Source organism: Pseudomyrmex gracilis, unplaced genomic scaffold (genome assembly GCF_002006095.1).
Source record: "Pseudomyrmex gracilis isolate BER0280 unplaced genomic scaffold, ASM200609v1 scaffold_3, whole genome shotgun sequence".
In the NCBI taxonomy this organism is placed as follows: domain Eukaryota; kingdom Metazoa; phylum Arthropoda; class Insecta; order Hymenoptera; family Formicidae; genus Pseudomyrmex; species Pseudomyrmex gracilis.
The window spans coordinates 1,687,057-1,708,114 of record NW_018020587.1 but is presented as its reverse complement, the minus strand read 5'-3'; the positions used below and the strand labels follow the sequence as shown (position 1 = coordinate 1,708,114).

Below are 21,058 nucleotides of genomic sequence, written 5' to 3'. Positions count from 1 at the left end.
AATACTTTGCCTCCGCGCAACGCTCTTCGAAATCGAGAAATCGAGATTATCCACACGAGGGACGACTGGCATTCGAAAATCGTGCCCGACGTTCCGGTGCATTCGGAGAGAAACATTCCGGCATGAAATATGTCAGACACGCCAGCGAGAAGTTCCCAGTCCGGTTTCAGACGTCCCGCGCCGGTGATTGGGTATCCCTCCCCCCCCTTCCCCCATCCAAACCGGATGGGTATATATCTGTGTATGTGTGTGTGTATATACGTTTTTAATATAAAATTCCAGGATTTTCGCGAAGAGAATGGAAACAGCGGCAACAAATTCGCGTGAGCGCCGTGCAGCTCCAGCAATCTCGAATACTTGGCCGCACACGCGGCCACACCGCCGGCTACGTCAACTTATTGAGTGGGTTGGGAAGCAACCCCCTCTCGGTGCGGGGCGCACGTTGGTTGAAGAGCAAGTTGAGAGCACACGAGATATTCTTCTCAGAATGTGAAAACGAAGAATGTACAACCGGTACATTCCGCGCGGTAGACGCGAGTGGGAGAAATATTTCCGGTGCACATATCGGATTTTCTTTTCCGTCGCGAGACTTTGTTGTAATTTTAACGTAGAGAAAGAGAGACTATCACAATAATCGTCGCGGAGAAATTAATATCCCCGTATAATTAATTATTCAAATATTATACTCGCGTAAAAATAAAAATTATATTGAATCGCGATAAAAAACTTTTTTTTCGTGCGACGTGCGCAAGAAGCTTATGAAAAATCGATCTTGTTAATTTAAGTTGCTCCGAGGAGCAATTTTCAGAGCGTTTAAAAAAAAAAACCAATACAACGAAGAAACTACTCGAACGCAGCTTTCTCGAGTGCGCTTTCGAAATTAGGTTGCCGTTCCGGGGAGCTGCGCAGCTATTGCTCGATAAAAAATGATGTTCTTAAATTTTGACCTTCCGTTTTCCTTAATTGATAAAAATATAGGAATATCGCGAATATTGTGAAAAAAAATCGAAAGAGTGGATTTCGGAGATACATGTCGGTTGTATGTAAGTAACGTTATCAAAAAATCAAGTCCTATCAAATCTAATTTTTTTTTTTTGCTATTGTATTTTAAAGGCATTTATCACGTAATGTCACAAGCTAAATCATAAGCTCGCGAGATTATTGAAAAAAAAAAAAAAAAGAGAAAAACACACGACGATCCGATAATCGTCCGCCTAATGTCCGATGTGTCATCTACTTTTTCCCCTGCACCTCCGTGAGTGAGCACAAGGGATAAGCAGGCGGGACGTGAGGATAAGTGGTGACACCACGGCTACCATTCGTGGATAATGGGTCGGAACGAGGCGGAAAATGGAACATCAAAAAGAAACGGCCGACAAAAGAGACCTTGTCGCTCTAATAATGGAGCGGTGAACATCGAGCGAAACGTTTTTTTGCACGATCCTCACGTCCGAAGTTACTTTATCCTTCATTCTTCGAGAAATTTAAGGATATTCAATGGGGTCGAAAAATAATAGAGGGATTTAATGCCCCGAGACGGGCGCACGCACAAAGATCCGAGCGGAAATTGAAGATATATTCGCAACAGAGTTTGAATCCTAAAAATATATATTCGACGTATCTTTTTCTCTTCTTATTTTACCTCTTCTCGACGTTATAAATAAATTTATTTTGATTAATTTCCCTAATCACGTATTAAACACTCGGATTTGAATTAAACTTTTTGTTTCCCAGTAAAAAGCGATCCGCGGTAAGTTAATTGATGATTCATGAGACGTGTGCGTATATAACAACGCACACCTCCCTTCTCCTTCCTTCCTCCTCCCCATACATATACGGTGTATATACACACACGGATCGGTGATTAAACGTTGAATTTTCGAAAGAATCGCCAACTTCATCACACGCGGATCTCTGACCGACGAAAATACAAATTGCGATATTAATTCTATATGAAACACACGTTATTTACAAAACGGAAATGGGACGCTGATAGAGATGTATTCACGTTTCAGCGGGTCCAGTTTCGCGATTATTAAAATTAGCAATTCACAACGACCGGGATGGAAATTACACGCTCCTCATTAAGCCGAGCGTGCAACTAATCAATTTATATACCGGCTTTTAATCCGCGTTTCCCAAACGCGATTATTCACGGTAGACGGAATCTTATAGAGCAAATTAAAAATCCGGATTAAAACGAACTCGTATCCACTTAGCGACGTTGCGGAGTTAATGCCGCATTATTATACGATTTCCTGCGGTATACGTCGTGTGTCCGGTGAAACGAAGGCGCACTTGTGAGAGAGCTCTTGTGCTGTATCGAGGTTGAGTAAAAAAAAAAAAAAAAGAAAAAAAACACTCTTCTACTAAACGCTATTACTCACGTTACATTAATTTAATTAAGGCGCGTTATATTTCAATCGCGAGAAAATTCAAAAACTTTTTTTTTCAAAGACGAGAGAGCCTTCGAGAGAAGATAAATCACGAGAATATAACGGGGGAACTGCCACTTACGTATCGCTGACAGTCGGACGTTTAGGTAAAGAGCCCTAAGTGACCAGCGACGATCGGGAAATCTGTCCCGCGGACTCTTCGATTGATACGATATCCTGACCGCATGGGGACAGTCGTTCCGCGGAGATTTGCTGAAGAGAAGGACAAATCTGAAGGCGAATCCGGAGCGATTGATATCGAGAGAGAGAGCCCGGAAGGCAAGGTAGTGGAGATATGGCGATGGAAAGACGATGGAAACGTCGTGTGCCCGCTTTCTCTCTCTCTCTCTTTCTTTCCCTCTTTCTCTCGTCTCCACGAAGCTATATTCAGCCTGGAAGGCGCAATGAATGGGAGCTTCTACGAGATCCAGAGGTACCTCTTCAGACCGTCTACGAACATCGGCAGGAATCTTTCCTTTTTCTCCTTTTCCTCTTCACGTCGTGCAAGCCTCCGAGAGAAAGAGAATTTCTCGCCTTCTACTCTCGTGTCGTCTTCTTCCTTTTTCTCTCTCTCTCACGCCGCCATACAGGGAGATCGACTCTTCGCACTTGCGGATTTCCGAGAAATCGCTTCTCAGTGCTTTCTCGCGGCGAAACTAATTTGCAACGATTTTTTGAAGATGTTACACGAGACGAAGATCGTGAGGGAGAACTAATCTATTCATTTACAAAAAATATAATCAATTTTTTCTCAAAAACTCGTCATAAAAAAGTTTTTAAAAAGCGATAAAAGAACAGAAAGAGAAAGAGTAGGGGATGGAATAGACATTGATGGGAAAGAACACCTGCTGTATTTCGCACGGCCGCAATGATAGCGAGCGAATGATCTACGTCGATCAGTTTATCGGAAGAAAGAAAAAGAAAGACGAAAACACGCACATCAGGATTGCGCTGCTTTCCGTCCCCAACGAGAAATCGACTTTTCTCTTGCACTTAACAGATTTCCGCGGTGGAGGCGAGTTCGATTTCCTCTCTGATAAATCGAACCCTCCAGACCTTTTTCCCGAACACCAATTTATATTAAGTAAGAGGAGAGGCATATGTGTTATGGCAGAGTCGTATCCCGAAATATATACCGTGGGGTCGGGACACGAAATTGCTATAGCCAGGGGCAATTTTGCAACCTGAGGATAGATTTCGGAATATCGCTCGCTTCGGAAGAGAAGCCGGAGGAGAATCGCGCGTGATTTTCCGACGTCGTTTTGTAAACGTAAAATGATATTTTCAACTGCCAAATAGGTTTTGCTTCTTATTTTTTTTTTGAGCACACGTGACACGTCTCTGCGTGGGTCGCAGATGACGTTAATGTTTACAACGGCATAAGAAACACACGACGACTCCGAGAAACGTCTTTAGTACACGTCAAGAAGTTAATTAACGTAGCAGTAAATTAATATCAATGTGCGCGAGTTTCTTCTTGTAAATATTTACACAAATTTCAATTACAATTAAAATATCGATTCTATTTTACTTTCGCACACGACATGTAAACCGACTCTCGTGCGGTACTTCTTGCGGCAGTTTTTGCGCGTTGCGTAAATGTTACGATTTTACACAACGTGAAGCGCACACACGCGCGCTCTCGTCGACGACGACGGCTAATAATTTCCCCGAGGTTCCTGACGTAACCGAACCGTCCAAAAAGAGCGGAGCGCGTACGTTTTTGAGGTAAAAAGCGACAACGAAATGCACGACTTTGTCACCGGATCCGTCGTTGTCTCCATTCGCGCGCATCGGCGAGTCTGCGCAAACACGCGTGTTTGCACACACGTCCCGAAAAACACGCGAGCATTAACAATCACTGATAGACACGGGTAGTTTTGCACCGCATTCTGCTGCACTGTACTGTAATACGCGCTTTTCACACGAGAGATAGTACGTAAAAGACTCGTGTGTTGCGAAAAAAAAAAGAGCGCCAGCGTGATTATTTTACACTACGCGAACGCTCTGTAAAAACACAGTCGCGTGTTTGTAATTTTAATTTTCCGACAAGGAAAACAACAGCTGCGCGATTCTTCTTGCGCAACGTCATATAATTATGTTTTGTGTAAAATTAATTAACATGTAATCTCGACGAAGAGAAACAATACGCGAAAGAAATCCAAGTGCGCGCTTTCTCAAAGTCGCTTCTAATGAAACACTTCGTAATTAAAACTACATCGAGCATGATTGCGTTTTTTTTTTTTTTTTTTTCTAAACCGCGACACACGAGATAAACTAGTACTGCGATATTCATAAAATGTGTCTATGTATATGATAAAAATAAAGTCCGTTTCGTCATCGATCGAAAAAAAAAAATGCGCTCTGTGTTTCTGTTATTTCAATGTTAGCTAATTTTTACGAACGCTTTGACATTTAAGGCGACACATCGTCTCGGTCATCAACAAACACCGGTAGAGGTTCGAGAAATGACACACACCGCGTATCGCGTCAAACATATCGTCGCGCGTGTTTTTATAATTCACGAAATATACGCGCCGAAAACTAACGGGGAGAAAGGGATCGTTAGATTCACATCAGTTCAAAACACGACTGACGCGTCCACACATTCCACCCTTCCAATTAATCAAAAGCCCGTATCGGTTTCTAGATGAACGCAACACGCGAATTCGGTTAAACAGAAATTTCGGCGCGGTATATACAGCCGGGAGAAAATGAAAGCGACGCGAAAAGCTTTTCCGGTATGTATATCGTGCGCGAGCGCGCGCCCACACGTTTGCGTCTGTTTTTGCAGCTACGTACGAAAATGATTAACGACGTCGCGATGAAAACGAGGTCGAACTTTCGGCGGCACATCCGCCGCTACTCTCGCACGTGCAACGTCGACCTCTTCCCTCCCGAGTGATTCCGTAGCGCGGTTTTTTCAGACATCGCCGGGCGTCATTTGCGTCGCCGGAAATTCCAACATTTTTTTTTTCGCGTCCTCGTCGAAACAACGCGTGACGAGAACCGTCTCGGGGCATTATACCATACGTGACGAGAAACAGGTGCGCGAGAAAAGTGTCGCGCGCTTGTCTCCTCTTCAACAGCGTGGTAAAGCTCGCGCCGTAAACGGCTGTCGCCGCCTCAACCGGTACGCGCGCGCGCGAAATATTAATTAAGGTACGTTACCTCGCTAAAAGGTCGTATCTTACGTCAAGTTTTTCTGTCTCTCTCGCGAAAACAAATGTTGGTCTTTTTATTAAGAGACGAACTTGCGCGTGTACGAGTGTTATTTTTTCTCCTTAAAAATTCTAAAAATCTTCAAAAGTTACATTTTCGTTAGAAATTTATATCGTTGCGCTAACAATCTCCCGGGAGGTTAATTAGAAATTCCAATAACATTTTCTCGACGGCAACCCTTTGATCCGTGTGAGAAAATTCAAGAAATGTTTTCGCGTATCCAGTTGAAAAGCTCGTTGCTGAAACGAATATTAATTCCGAACGAGAGACGAAAGTGGAGCGCTTTTAACGGGTATATTCGCAAAATAAATCTATTTTCGCGACGCCCCAACTAAGGATCGATTAATAATTGTCAGATTATCGGATGGCCATTCTTTCTCCGCTGCAATTTTCATCGATTCGAGGGAAGCGGGAAGCGCGCGTACGAGAGGGAGAGAGAGAGAGAGAGAGAGTTAATTTTTCCTGCGCGGAAAATCCCGCGCGGTTAGTAATTTCTCTTTGTCTTCCCATCGACCCCGTCGTCGATTATCTCGCGACACACACAAAACTAATTAATATTTGTCAGTTTCTTCTCCCGTTGACACGCGGGGTTACACGTGTGTGTGCTCGGGATAATAAGCAGTGTATGAAAAATACACTTTTCCGTCGCGAGGGTTTGTTTTTCGTCGAAAAAACGATTTTTTCTTCCGTCGGTTCGTCGCCAGAAAAAAAAAAAAAATGTTCGCGATTCGACATTAGTCGACTCGATCCGAGGGAGGAAGAAGGATGGGAAAACGATAGCGATCTCTTTGACCATACGTCGCAAGCCGAACGAACGAAGGAACGCGAGAACTCTTCGAGGGGAACGCGAAAGCGACCGATCAGATTTCAATGGACGCATTTCAATCGGGGTCACTGCATACGAATTTCGCTTTGGTATGCAATGATTTATGGTTCGTTGCGCGTTCTGGTTGCGGTCGAGGCAGGAGGGAAAAAAGGTCTCTCTCCCTCTCTCCCTCTTTCCTCTCTCTCTCTCTCGTCGAAAAGCTCCGCCGCCATCGGCGAAATGGACGGAACGAAAAGAAAGTTATCGGCGTTTCTTGTATTTTATTCCGACGTCAACATTGCCGTGTTGCGTAGACGTGCCGAAATCGAGAAAGAGGATTTTACGAAAGAGGCAAAGTACACACACAGAGCTACGAAGTCGTGCGGCTAATTTGCCTTGAAAAACTTTAAACGTTCCTAAGATAATTACATAACACAATAAATAAAGTTTATACTCAGCAAACACATATAAATCAAAATACACAATCGTTTCTCTCGGAAATAATAGTTTTTAACGATCCAGAAATATTTCCGAATATTTATTTTACTTGAAGTGTCGTCCCGCGAATCGGAAGCCCGGCGCGCTCGCCGCATCTTCTTTAATTAAAAGCACTTACCTTCTTCGCGTCATTGTTGTTGTCGGCTGCATGATGTGGTTGCGGACTCATTGAAGCACCATTGCTGACTGCCCCGCTTTGCGACAGAAGCTCGTCGCTACCCCTCTGAAACAATAGAAGCACACAGAGTTGCGATATAAATAACTCCTTTATACTCAGGACGACTCCTCCAATAAATTCCACTTTCCGCGACGCATATTTCACGTCTGTAAGTAATAACGTGATTCGGAATTACTACTACTGTGCGAGTGTCGCGCGGCGCGCGTTTTCGCATAAATCTAAATACATTACAAACTTCGACGTTATTAATGACGTATATGTTTTCGGAACACAGATGAGCTGGCGGGGAAAGAGGGGGAGGGATGGAAAATATCGTTGCGCGGCAAAGAGCCGTAATATAAAATATCGCAGTAATTTTGCAGAATACGATGTTTACGTCCTGCAGTTGAATATTTTGCTACGAGCACTAATCGGCGCGCACGCTAGTCTCTCATTTCATCCCTTCGAAGCTTTGAAGGGAATTGAAATAAATTATCGCGAGTCGAGTATCTCTCGATTACTTAAGAAAGCGGAAAAAGAAGACGGTGCGAATCCTCCCCCGAGCGAAATCTTCACTCGATGTCTCTCGGTTTTCTGATAAATCTCGACGTCAAAAGAAACGGATCACGAAGAGCGTGCGCGAAGTACGTGCTTTTAACACGAGGCGCGGATTTAAATGCTTCATGGTCTCTCAGAGACGCGCGGAAAAATCTTATGGTCACTCGAGCGAAGAAGCTCGCGAAATATTAATTATTAATTCTCGTGAGCGACCTCATTCGTTTTCCTTAAGCGAATCGTGTCTCTTCGAAAGAAGAAATTTCTTCTTTTCCCGACTTATATCTCGCAGAATCGTTAATCGATCTGCGTGCAATTACGACAGAGAGAGGAAGTTGATACGGAAGCTAGTCTCGATAAGCAGAATAAAAAAAAACTTGCACTCACTGAGTGCATCTTCTTATAAAAAAATATCTGATATACCTAAAACTATTGTAATATATTAAATAAAACGCCTGAATACTAAATAAATAAAAATTTTATGTTGAATACTGATAAATAAGTAATATTTTTATGTACCTGTGTGTGAAAATTAAATTTGTGATCTTTCGCGACTTTGTGCACGTCGGCGTCAAAGGGTACGTACGTCGCGTGTGTCGCAGTCGTGTTCGCTTTAACGAAATATTTATCGGGGACTCTCTGCTCTCGTCGCTGCATTTATTCACGAATAACAGAATGCATTATGCAATCGCGGGGTCGGACGCGCGCCGCGTTAAATCTGCAGATGCGCGCTTTGATAACGAGAGCCGCGCAAGACCGTGGTTTCGCATGAGCGAATGCGCACGGAGGATAATTCATAACTCGTAAGGAAAGCCAGAGAACTTCGAGAGACGACCACGTCGAGAGGGAATACGAGATCAAAGATAGAAAAGACGAGTGGACGAAGCGGAAGGAAGTCAGAACGCGGTCTTTGCAGAACTCAGCCCGCGGCCACTTTTCTCGGGTCATCGGGCAACAAAGAGCAACATCTCTTTTCCCAGCCGCGACTTCATTATTCCGCGACAAGTTCGTTGCTTCCTACGTCGCAATTAATAATATACATAATGTTTCGTGTTTCTTTACTTTTGTTCTCTTAAAAGCTATTTTGACGCGCTTCACAAAGTGATGATTCGCGTCAGCGCGAGTGTAAAATTCAAGAGCAAACTTCTCTGATCCAGTTCGACAATAAAAAAAATTCGATTTTTATTGTCAAGTTTTTAAATGACAACTTTTATATCGAACAAGATCGCGAAGATAAAAAATATTAAAAAAATAAAAAACAGAATTATGATGGAAGATCAATTTGTCACACAAGATTGTCACACAAAAACTACCATTTTCGGCGAATCGTATTTTGATTCTTTGGTCCTACTGACGATACAAAATCGAGTTATTCTCCGCCAGGTCAGAACAAAAGATTTTCGTGTGTTCAGTGGTCTTCTCAAAATATAATACCGAAAAGAATATTCAAAACTAAGCAGAGAAATACAGGAATAGTCGATGTGTCAACGATATTCATAGAATATTCATAAATCGACAGAGGAGTGAGATGTGTCATCCGTTTAACGAGACGCTTGTTCTCGTTTGTTTTTTCTCTCCTCTGCCTTAATGAACAATTTTTTTTTTTTAATTTCGCGCAGAAAATTATCTTCAAAGATGCGCGACTTTTCCGCATAAATTGAGGAAAACGAGATTTTTATCTCCGCCTCGCATCACTTATTACGAAAATGTCATCCACTTTTTTTCCAGTTTAGCGACGTTTTTCACTTGCAGCGCGAACCGCGCAAATAAGTATAATTATATTACGTTTAAGCGTACACATACACATACACACACTCACACACACATTATGTACGTACATTCATTCGCCCGGTTACGCGGAAAGTCACGAGTGTTTTATCTCTCCCTCGAGAACGTGTGTATCGCAAATAAAGACGTAAAAAAAACGTCGACGAGCGCAATTATAAGACCGCAACGTTTTCCGCGACGGCGCACATCTCATACACGGTTTATCCTGCGATGGGATTGCGGCGCGCATCGAGTGCGCGCTGTTAGGCGGAATCATCGCTCAAAGAGAGAGTCGTCGGCAGAAGAAGAAGTTTCCCTCGTACGCGAAACACATCCTCTCGTCTCGTCGCGAGATATTGCGAGAAAAAGAGTCGCGCGGACGGAGACACAAGTCGTGGCAAAGATAGAAACAAACTCATGCGGATTCCTCGTTTTCCCGGAACACACCGACGAGACTCATCCCCCGGACCAACATCCGGCCGGATCCGATCCCCGGCGCACCGTGTATTATTTATTTCTCGCGGACGTACGGATCACGGTCGGGTTGTCCCCTCACACAAGAACTCTTCCTCTATTTCGTGTTCTCATCTTTCACTTCTCCATCCTCTGCGAAGCAACCGCGTCTCGTCTTTCTCGAACTCGCGACGAAATCGCGTGTTGTTTTGTCGTCGAGATCTTAAATCCTGGAGGAAGCAGCCGTGCGCGTCTTTCTTCTCGCTCTGTTTTCTTCCTCATCCTTTCGCGTTTCCGTCGGAAGAGACCAATCTCCCGTGCGAGTCGAGCGGGAGATCGGCGCGCGCGCGCGCGTCTTATGTGCCCGACGACCCGCACGGAATTGTCTCTGAGACAATCGTTCGCGTCCGGATACTCGACGGGAGCACAACGATGAAGCTCCGCTTCGGATGACAAACCAATCTCACGCGCCGACGAGAAAACCTTCTCTCTTACTGTCGTCGCGCTCCGTTGACCATATCCGGGTGACTGTCAGGTGAATAAAAACCGCGATATTAAATCACAATCGATCGCCGCGACGAGAGAAAAGTTCATGTTCACGAGAAACGTTAAAAAAAAAAGTGAAGCTGATCGACGATTTTCAATTTTATATATTCGACGAGATTCACAGATTTGAAAATCGTTACGACGAACAATTTTAGCCTGTGATATTGTTGTCCTTTCGACGCGGTCAACTCGCCACTTACGAGCCGGCGATTGCCTATCCTATAGGAGGGTCAATTTTCTCGCACGAGAGACGACGGAAGGATGCGAAACACGCGAGCGTAGCGCGCCACTAAAATAATATTGGCCGAAGATAGCCGCGCTGATAGACCGCTAGGCGAGGAAAAGGGCTCGGTCGAGACGAGAGAACGCGAGGGGGGGTCCCATTATTGCCTTTCGAGATGGATAGCTTCTGGATACACGCGCGCTTGTCTTCCCACACGATCGGCCCCGGAACTTCACTCGAGAGAAGATTGCGAAGATTTCAGAACCGAGAGAGAGAGGAGTTGGATCGCTTCGTTTTATGATACGGGATTACGTTGTACAGATCCTGTGATATATTATTCGCTTCTTCGTGCGCACTGTATGTTCGCGCCGATAAACAAAGTTTCCGTGTCATCAACAAAGATTGTTTGCATATATTGACACCGCGTTATGAAAATTCATCGACGATTGCGCACCTGCGACCTGCGTCATTGTTACGCAATAAAATCTGATTGCTGAAATATCTCGGGAATATGTTTAAATCCCTTAAACGTGATAGAAATTTAATATGTTCGGAAAAAACAGCAATAAAAGAAAAATTAATCGACGAGTGTTTTGCAGTAAAAATTGTTTTCGATTAAAGAAACAAACGCAAGCTAACGGAATCGGTAATATTGTGTCTCTAATGACCAATATTAGCAAGGTTTTCATGTAACTTGTATCGCAAACTTGCCTACAAGATAATTCGACGAGAGAGAAGGCGAGAGAGAGAGAGAGAGAGAGCAGAAGTTTCCCGCTTCGAGTCGCGATTCTTGTCGAAAACCCTCTTCGATGGCAAATGACGTGGAAAGAGGGCAGAAATTAAAGCCGCTCGTTAGAGAGAGCGGAAAGCTTCGAGCTGTGCTCGCCGTGTTTCGGCTTCGTTGAACCGCGAACAGAGAGAATGAAAGCTTTCGTGGGTTTCGGAACATACAAAGAAATTCGCGAAGTCGGATCCGCGTTGGAATTTTGCGATCCCGTCAAACGCCGGATTATTGGCTGAAATAAATAACCGCGCGACTCTTGCACGTCCTTACGCGGTATAGTTCCGTATCCTCTCCTCTCCCTCTCAGGATTACATCAATCCGCTCCCCCAATCAGCGGCTGCTATCAAAATCCTCGACAAATTCAATTTATCGCCGCTCACTGCGGTAAATTTTCCGAGTAACGCGCGTTCATGTGCGATTAATTACACCGCGCGCGAGAAGCGTTTCCTTTCTTCTTCTTATAACAATCTTGAAGATTAGTTCGCGCGAAGAGAGCAGAACCTCAAGTTCTACACTTTCTCGCAAAACGAAAACTGCTGCCTCAACGTGAGGGGGAAAAAAAAAATCGACACGGAGAAAAAATGGATCGACCAAAGAGAAAGTTCGCATAAAAGGAATGTCGGTTGATTTTCCCAGACACTCCGGCGCATTATATGCAACCCCGACGCTTTTGCGCGCTTCTCTCCCATTCCTTTCCTCCTTGCGCCCGATAAAAATTCGCGGATCCTGATGAATGGGACAGTTAATCTAATGCTCGCGAATAAAGGGGAGGGGGTCTGGGATATTGAAAAGTTCGACGTGTACATAATGACGCCGATCGACGTTATCAATGCGCTGCCGTGCGGCCGTGATTATCATCATTAGTGGTGTTTCCTTCCTCGCAGCCATATATCCATCCGCTAATGAAGTCGATGCGAGGATTTCGCCTTAATTAGCGCGCGCGCAGAGCGAGAGAGCTACGAGGTTTCATTTGCATCTTGCGGTCGACGCAAAATCTCGCGATTGGTGCATTTCCATCGATCTGGCGGGAAATTGATAGATCGGCAGTTGCACTCGCGCGAGAAACGCCCACACGAAAGATTGAGCAAGGGAAAGTTGAGATATATTTTATATATGTATAAGATACTTCAGCAAAAAAAAAAAATTGTTTTGTTCGATTTTATACGTGTATCAAATATACGTGTTCACACGCGTCATCATTCGGTTATTTTATAGCAAACTCGATTCGACTCCGTAGAACAATTTTCTCTCGGAAAAAGAACACAAGTACCTAACTTCGTGCTGTATAAATTTACTTCTCAAGCGGTAACGAAATCGGTGCGCGAAACGGAAAAGGCACCACCTTCTTCTCCGCGTATCTTGTCGATACGGAGAAATGACTTCACCCGATTATATTTAATTCCGCGAACGGGCTGATATTCAAATATCGACTCTTGCTCCTTTCCGAAGCATGCAAAATAGCGAATGTGTTTGCCAACGAGAAGTTGATTTTTTTCTTCCCGTTCGTAGCCGACGAAAAGTTGCTTCAACCGGGACCACTTCGCAACCCTCGCTCGCCCCGAACTTCTCGTCCCCTTTTACGCGGTTACGCCATTCGACCTCATGAATTTCAAAATAATGCCCCGACCCGTTGCCTACAAAATACGCGCGAGCATCTTCGCGAAAGATGCAAAGCGCGCGCGCGATGACATGTGCGAACTACGTGTGTGTATGTGAAATGTGTACAAGTGCAACTTTCACGAAAACCAAACACAAGGTGGAAAACGCACGCGGAAAATTCGCCAACTGCGTTCCGAGTAAATTAAGTTCCGGCGAGCGCAACTTCGCGGTGAAAAAGAACTCGAGGAAGCTGAGTAAACAATCCGGCGCAACGGAAACGATATAGTTTCAACGATAAATCTGCTCGGGATATATTGAGTTTTGAAATGTCTTTTAAAACTTTCGCTTAAAACAATACAGTAAACAAAACTGATTCGAGAAAGAAAGAGAGAGAAAGAAAATCTCACGATTAAGTTCAAAATGTAATTTTTGAATGAATTGCGCGTTTTTTAACATTTAAACTTCTTTACTTGTTTGTTTAGACTTTTTTTTTAATACATGACTTCTTTGTAAAATAAAATTATAAATTAAACAAAATATAAATTTCGACGCGATTTTCAATCTCGCGTGTTTCTACCGCAAGATGATGATTTTCTGGCAAGAAGTTTTTATCGCGATCGCGTTCGGAGGTTCATAAATTTCAGAATGACGCATCTTCTGAAAAATACGCGAGAAGCTTCCGGAGAAAACGCGGCACTAACTTCGGAATATCACCGTCGTCCCTTCTCGCGTCCGGAAGGCAAAGGGACGAGATAAGAACGCGAGGAGTGTGTAGGGCAAGGAGTTCAAATCCGATGTATTGTAATTTACGTTCTCTCGCCGAGCTTTCGTCACGTGCGCGCGAAAAAAGACGCGTGAACCTTGCGAATTGTCAACACCACGACGCGGGAAACATACAGAAGAGATAATACATCATAAGAAATGTGCCCAAATAATAATGGCGCACAACTCGCGAATAAAAAGTACGTTTTTTCTCCCTTTATTGAATTTCCTTTACATTTGGAGATCGAGCTTTTTTTTTTTTTTTATTGTCGCTGTTTTGTCACGACGGAACAAAAATGTATGCGCGATATATGAAGCAATTACTTTTAATCGAACAACTCTGTGCTCCGGAGTAAATAGAGCGACAGTAAAAGAGAACGCCGATTATAGAAGCCGATCCGGCGCTGCTTTATACGAACCGATTATCTCGCAATCTTTTGGAGAACAAAAGGGACGAGTCGCCTAATAAAGGCACGAGAACTTAATAAGGCCATAATCGGGGAAGAAAGTGGACTTACGACGGTTTTTCAAGAAGGTACTTAAGAGTTCTTCGTGCTGGCTAAAGAGCTTAAGGCTTTTTACGGTTTACGCGAGACAACGGGAGAAACAATGAGAAAATGAGCGGCGCAGTGACACAAAAATAATATGTCCGGTTATATATGCGAAAATCGACGACGAAGAGCAGAAATAAGTAACTCTACCGCGCGCTGAGAAAGCACATGGAGGAAACGCTTTCTCGGAGGAAGGGATTTCGCAAGTTTCGCGAAGAAAAGAAAACCGAAAGAAAGGGTCGCGCGGAAAGCCGGGACGAAATACGAAGTTTCTTTCGGTCCTAAAAACTGGACCTCGAAGAGAATCGACGACTATCGGACCGGCGAGTAGCGGATAAACCGTGAAAGCAGGTTGAATCCTCCGAGAAATTCCCGCGAGAAAGATGTTGCCGACGCTATTGCGCCGCGGCATAATCTTTTCCCGGCGCGACTCGTCGCGCGAATCAAAATCCGAAGCGAATTTCTTCGGCAGATAATTTCGAATTTTGCTTCAAAATTCATCCACTATACGATACTAAAAATATTATTGTGTTGTTGTTATTGTCACTTTCCGAACAGCGCGTATACATTTTGCGCGCGCACTTGAGAAACAATCTCTACCTTCATCATTTTCTTCTTCTTTATCATGATCTCGGGTTTCAGTATCTTCATCACTTTTTTTAAAATCTTCAGCATGTTATATATGTATATATATATATATATTTTGATTTTTTTTTTTTTTTTTGAATATCGGTTTAACACACCACAGATCACAGACCCGTTTACGATGTAGATAATAAACACACCACCGCCGAGAACTACGCGCTCAACGCCGACGGAAGTCGAACCGATACTGATATAATCGAGCGAACGTTCTGTTTACGTACGCGTGTTGAATGTTTCTTTCTTTTCAACCGCGACGCACTATAATGTGTATTCGTACTTACAAGGCCGAGGTTGTTCCTCGTTCAATCGACGAGCAAAATACACAAGCGAAACTACTGTTTAGCGAAACGTGTTCTCCATGTTATCGGCTATTTTTAACTCTCATTTTGTTTTGACAAAACGAGACGAGAGAGAGAGAAAAAGAGCGCAAGAAATTAGCAACAAACGAGCACCGAATTCTCACGTAGGTTACGCGCGATTACGTCAAAAACGGCTGTGCAGTTTAATAGACCCGATCAGGGATCGAATATTGCGCAGGAATCGTTATGGTTCTATTATGCCGCAACGGACGATACAATTTGGATTTTTCACGATCGTTTTTTATTATTCCGTTGCGAGAAAGTCAGCGGGAAAACGGTCCCGCGGGAAAAGTTGAATGGGAAATTTAGTCGGCCGGATGCGATTAAGGTCGAACGTGGGCGCAGATGAAATTTAAAGCATAGCTCTCTCTCTCTCGTCGATCCTTCGAGATATGCCATACGAGCCATTCACGCGCACGGGGATATCTCAATCCTGTAGCTAGAAAAGGGCGTCGCTATCGGTTTCGATATATTTCACTCTCACGTTGGAAATGCGAATCTCACGACAAGCCGATTTCAAGCGTCTTTGATCCGCGCGATGGATAAATTCTAAGAGGAAAGATCCACGAGGTGTTTCGATCAAATTAATCAATTTTTCAGATTGAGAGAGTGCGATTAATTTGCGCGCGAACGCGAAATAATCGAAACGACCGTTTTAACATCGCAAGTCGTTCAAAACAAATTCACAACATTACTTCTTTGTATCTACGATATATACGGTAATCATGTATAAAACTTGTTTGTTTAAAATAATTGTTTATACTTGACTGTATAAAAAAAACAATAAATTTGGAAAACCCTGTATTTTACATACGTACACGCTGTAAAAATCACAGTCTTGTTGGATTAAAAGATTGTCGATTATAGGAATCGCAGTGGAAATAACGCGAACGTTGGAAGGGCGAACTAATCTCGAAGAAGAGCATGATTTCGAACGATATAAACGAAAGGATGAAACGAAGGAATAATTGCCCAGCGATTAACGAAGGGTTCTAATTGCTCGAGGAGAGGAGCGGAGAATCGCTCCATCGATCTTGCGATAACGTTCATTCCCCTTCTCCCCCTCCTCCTTCTTTTGACGTACTTAATCCTTCGTTATTTCATCTTCTCGTTTGATTGCAAAAATTTATCGCGCGTTACTTTATCCAGTGGAAAAACCATCTTGAACAATCATTTTCGAATAACAGAAAAAAAATCAAACAGATAATCGGCGAGTTTTCGTCGGTGTGCGAGACAAAAACGAGGACATCGCCAGTCAATCGACGGTGAAACGAGCGTTTTCCTCGGGAGATATATATAACGGCAATTATATCGGCAGAGAAACGACGGATGAATTCCGGAAGCGGAAGAGACGTCGCCCGATTGTTCCGGAAGGCGGCGAAGATTGCCGTCGCCGAGCACCGAAGCCGATTTTCGTCTTTTCTTGGCCGTTCAACCCCCATTTCGTATCTGGAAAACCATCCTTTCGAGAATGTCATTACTAACTTTTTTCGAAGCTTCTCGAAAAAAAAAAAAAAAAAAAAAGTTCTCTCGGACTCTTCTCTCTCGCATCGATCATTGTCGGTAACCGATTGTCAATATCACTCGAAAACCGCAATTGTTTCGAGGAGAAAAGAATTTAAACATTAATCTATCTCCCTCCCTTCGTTCTGCTCAGACACGCAATTTAGAGGCCTCAATAAATTCATCTCAATAACTTATTCTATCTACGCTCACCCTTATCCGAACAACCCCTCGGCGGAGTCAGGTCGTTTTAAGTCGGAGGGAACGTTAAAAAATTCCCTCAACAATTTAAAAACATTAAGTCGTTTCAATTTCGTGTAGTTTTTCCGCGAACTATCCGCCTGATCCTGCCTGTTCGTGCGAATGGCGCACACACACCGAGTTCACACCCTCTTCCTCCCTCTTCGTCGAATCGTCTCCTCCTCTTCGTGGCCTCGTCGCCAAGAGTCGGCAGCCTCAGCCGACCGCTACGAAGCGACGAAATTGGATTGTTATTCTATTTTCGAAAGCAATTTGCAAGTGTTATCAAAAGTTTTCGGGCCGCGCCTGCCATTCTCCGTTCGCGAAGCAGCTTCCTCCCTCTTTCCTTCCTCTCGCTCATTCTACCCCCCGTTGGTTTTCCTCCCTCGCTTTTCCGAGAACGACGCACCGATGCCGGGGCGCGCGCCTACATCTGAATTTCGAATTTTTCCACGCATCTTCTCTCGCGACGAGAGAATCCGTCACACGGATGTAAAGCTTCTCTACGAAATACCGACGACAGTCTCGCGCGTTTATTGGCCCTTAGACTCGCGTTGCTACATTTCCGCACAATCTGGTCGCGAACGCCGATAAGTCCTCGCAAATAGAAAGCCAGATATCCCTCCCGTCGCAAAAATCCTTGACAGAAAAATATGACAATCTTACAATTAACATGCAAATGTTTTAAGAAACGACCAAGTAACGCATGATAATTTCAATCCGTCGTGCGGGAAAAAAATCGCGATTAACATATCGCTACTTAGCACTCTCTCTCTTTCTTTCTCTTTCGAACAAGTTTCAAGTTCATTCATTATCCCCGTACCATCTCGAGGGACAAGAGACATTTCCATTTAATCCCGGGACACGTTTTCCACTTTATCTCGAGCGACCCGGCGCGACGCGAGCCATTTTATCTTCGGCTTGACGATTGTGGAGATCAACAGATGGTCGTGCGTTCGAACTTTCGATACTTTTCCAACTTGGTCGGCACCGGACGAGAGACGACGGGACATGAACATATCGTCGGCGAAAGTTTTATCTCGACAGCGACGAAAAAAAAGAGAAAAAAAAAAAAACAACGAGGAACGAAAAAGGAAAGAGAGAAAGATATCCGTAATTAAAAACAATCCTTTATCCATCGACCCGTGATGCAACGTACACATTTGCGCTGGGACGAAACCTATTTTCGTCCCGTTTACGCGATGGAACTTGTATGTAGCTACGACGGTTATTTCCTGAAGTTTGCGAAGTAATCTTGGATAGATCTACCCGAGAGATGCTGAAGAGGAGGCGTGAAGCAACGTGACGCCCTTGTGAAATTTTACTGTCTCGAGAAACTCGGGCACCTTCCGAGAACGCGAGAACGAGAGAGAGAGGAGCGTATTCGAAATATGTCAATAATTCGAGCGTTCGAATTTATCGCGAGATTTACATCGAAGACACATCGCTAATTTATTCCTTCAATTTTCAATATACACGGAAGTAACTGTTTTTGAGAGATTAAATTTAAAAAAAGAGAGAGAGAGAGAATAGTTTTAATAAAACAAAAAAACGCTAAAACTAATTTAAGAACAATAAAATTTACCTCTGTGTTGAGAATCGAATCATTTCGACCGTAAAGGTTACCTCGACATATATAACAACCGCAATAATTGAGAATATCGCGAGAGTATCGGATTTTTCTTTCAATGTCCTTTTAAAGAAAGAGAGAGAGAGAGAGAGAGAGAGAGAGAGAGAAAGAGGAAACCGGCATCAGCGGCAAATTTGTCGAGTGCGGTGATTCGCCGGCGATCTTTTCCTGAGATCGAGACACAAATCGGATTTCCAGACCTAACGATCAACAAGCGTTGTAACTGCAACCGTGGTAGATGGTGGTGTGGGTGGGTCCACCTTCCGCTTCCACCGGACTTATCCACCCTTCTCGTTTCTTCTCTTTCCGTTCGAGCCACGGATGGATGAGTTAAGTAATTCCATTGGATGACTCAGAGGGTCCGAAGCGGTTTTCTCCCCGCGGTCGGGAAAGTTCGTAACTATAATATGCCGGAACGTTTTCCCTCTCTTCTCTCTCCCCGACTTCCGAGCCCGAGAAATTCGATTTTAATCATTCATCGCGCGCCTCTTCGGAGAGGCGGTTCATTCGAATTCATTCCGAAGAAAACGATACAAATGTTCTCCTCTGTGCACGCGCGCGCGCGCATTCTCTCCCCTTCGCGCGTCTGACAATAATAAAGCACACGCTTTTCCGCAGCCCGCCAGGCAGAAAGATAATTTACGCCCCAGTTAAGTCCGCCGCAGATTGCGACGCCGGTGGGACAATTAAAGTGCGATTTAAAAAAAAAGGAAAAAAAAAGAGGGAAGTGGCAGATGTAAAACGGGAGTACGTGAGTCGCGCGCGCATCCGTCGCCAGTGGATCAAATTACGCAGAATTACGAGGAAGGGTTTTTTTTCCCCGAATTGCCGTATCTTTATTATTTCTTAATGCGAACAAATAAACTGTTTTACTCTCTTTTTTCTTCCCTTCCCCCGGGGCGCCAATAAAGCATCGCGTCAATCTTTTATTTGTGCAATTTCACAAGTACATCTTGTTATCCCTCCCTTCCTTTCTCCCTCTACCCCGGTTTTTATTTCGTTTGTTTGAACGCGCTCGAAAGAAAAAAAAACAGTAAACAGAACGGGGATGGCGATATTTCTGAATTTGAAGAGCGAGACAACACATGTGAAAGAAGAAAAAAACCATTATGTATAACTTTTGATTATTTAGCGGCGTAGTTAGGTAAAAGTACCTCTCTAAAATTGGACGAGAACGAACTCCGCAGTTCGACAGTTAGGGAAGAAGTTTCCGCCGAGTCGAAATATCGCGCGTAACGATACACGTCGACGAAAATATATTTCTCGAGAAGTAGCGAATATACCTCTCGAAAGTACGAGTTAACAATCTGAATAAATTGCGACGAATCTTAAAACGCGGGAGTTCCGCGCGGAAAGAAGAAGAAGAAGAAGAAGAAGAAGAAGAATTATAAAACAATGACGCAGTTCCTTCGATTTTTTCTGCATTTTTCGTATATAATTTTTCGCTTTTCTTCCTTCCCTAAAAAGTCCTCATTTTAACCGCAATTTGGCGAGTGCGGATGTTTAAAGATCAAACAGATAAATCACGCTGACTGCGACGCTCGCGGATTCCTTTTCCGAAATTTGTACATCGCGCGCGTTCCTGTGCATATTTTTTTTCAAAAAATATCGGAATCTCCCTCCCTCTCTCGCGACGCGATTCGAATCGGTGAGCGAGGACATACGAGCATCGAGCGGGGCGTAAATCAAATTCGAATGTCCCACGTGTCGCGAGGAAGCTCGCGGCGGCGCGCGAACGCGCGGGGATGAAATACGTAAATACGCGAGATGAAATACCGCAAAGAACGGCAGCTCTCGCGCGCGACAGAAAATCCCCGCGGGTGCCGTTTTCAATGCTGTGTCCGGACCTGCCGAGAGTCCGTCCGTCTTCCTCGTCCTTCCTCCTCTCCTCTCCTCTCCCGAAACTCACGAGACTCTTTCCGTTCTTCCAAATCAAATCAATGCAGTCGTGTGAGCTACAATTGAAGACAATTGGATTTTAATTCGATTCCCCGTCCTCTCTTCGTTGTTGTTTCGCCGTGTTGCGCTTTCTCTCTCTCTCTCTCTCTTTTTTACTCTTTCTTCGTATCCCGGTCTCGCTTTCTCCGATAATCCGAGACGAATTCACGTGGCAGCTTCCAAGTTACAAGCTCCTCCCTATAATCTCGAATTTCTGGGAGCCAAGATTGAATTACGGCGTTCTTCGGCAAAGGACAGCCGCTTTATTATTTAATCGATCGCGGGATTAAAACGAGATTCGATTACGACGTCGACCGTGAAAGAGACCGTGTTTCCTCCCGTTGTCCCGTTTCACGATTATTCTCGTTTTTTTTTTTTTTTTTTTT

At 44.0% G+C, this 21,058-nt stretch overlaps 1 protein-coding gene across 7 annotated transcripts in view; it reads right to left on the bottom strand.

Moving 5' to 3' along the window:
- The window catches only part of LOC109855181 (polypyrimidine tract-binding protein 1), a 353,785-nt gene that overhangs the window by 101,473 nt on the left and 231,254 nt on the right, over positions 1-21,058 (bottom strand). For 6 of the 7 annotated variants that reach the window (XM_020429147.1, XM_020429095.1, XM_020429104.1 and 3 more), the window contains one exon: positions 7,079-7,183. In XM_020429147.1, the coding sequence (XP_020284736.1) occupies positions 7,079-7,183 (105 nt within the window). Of the gene's footprint in view, positions 1-7,078; positions 7,184-14,957; positions 15,119-21,058 lie in introns of those variants that run through there. The other variant, XM_020429137.1, reaches the window with a different exon arrangement.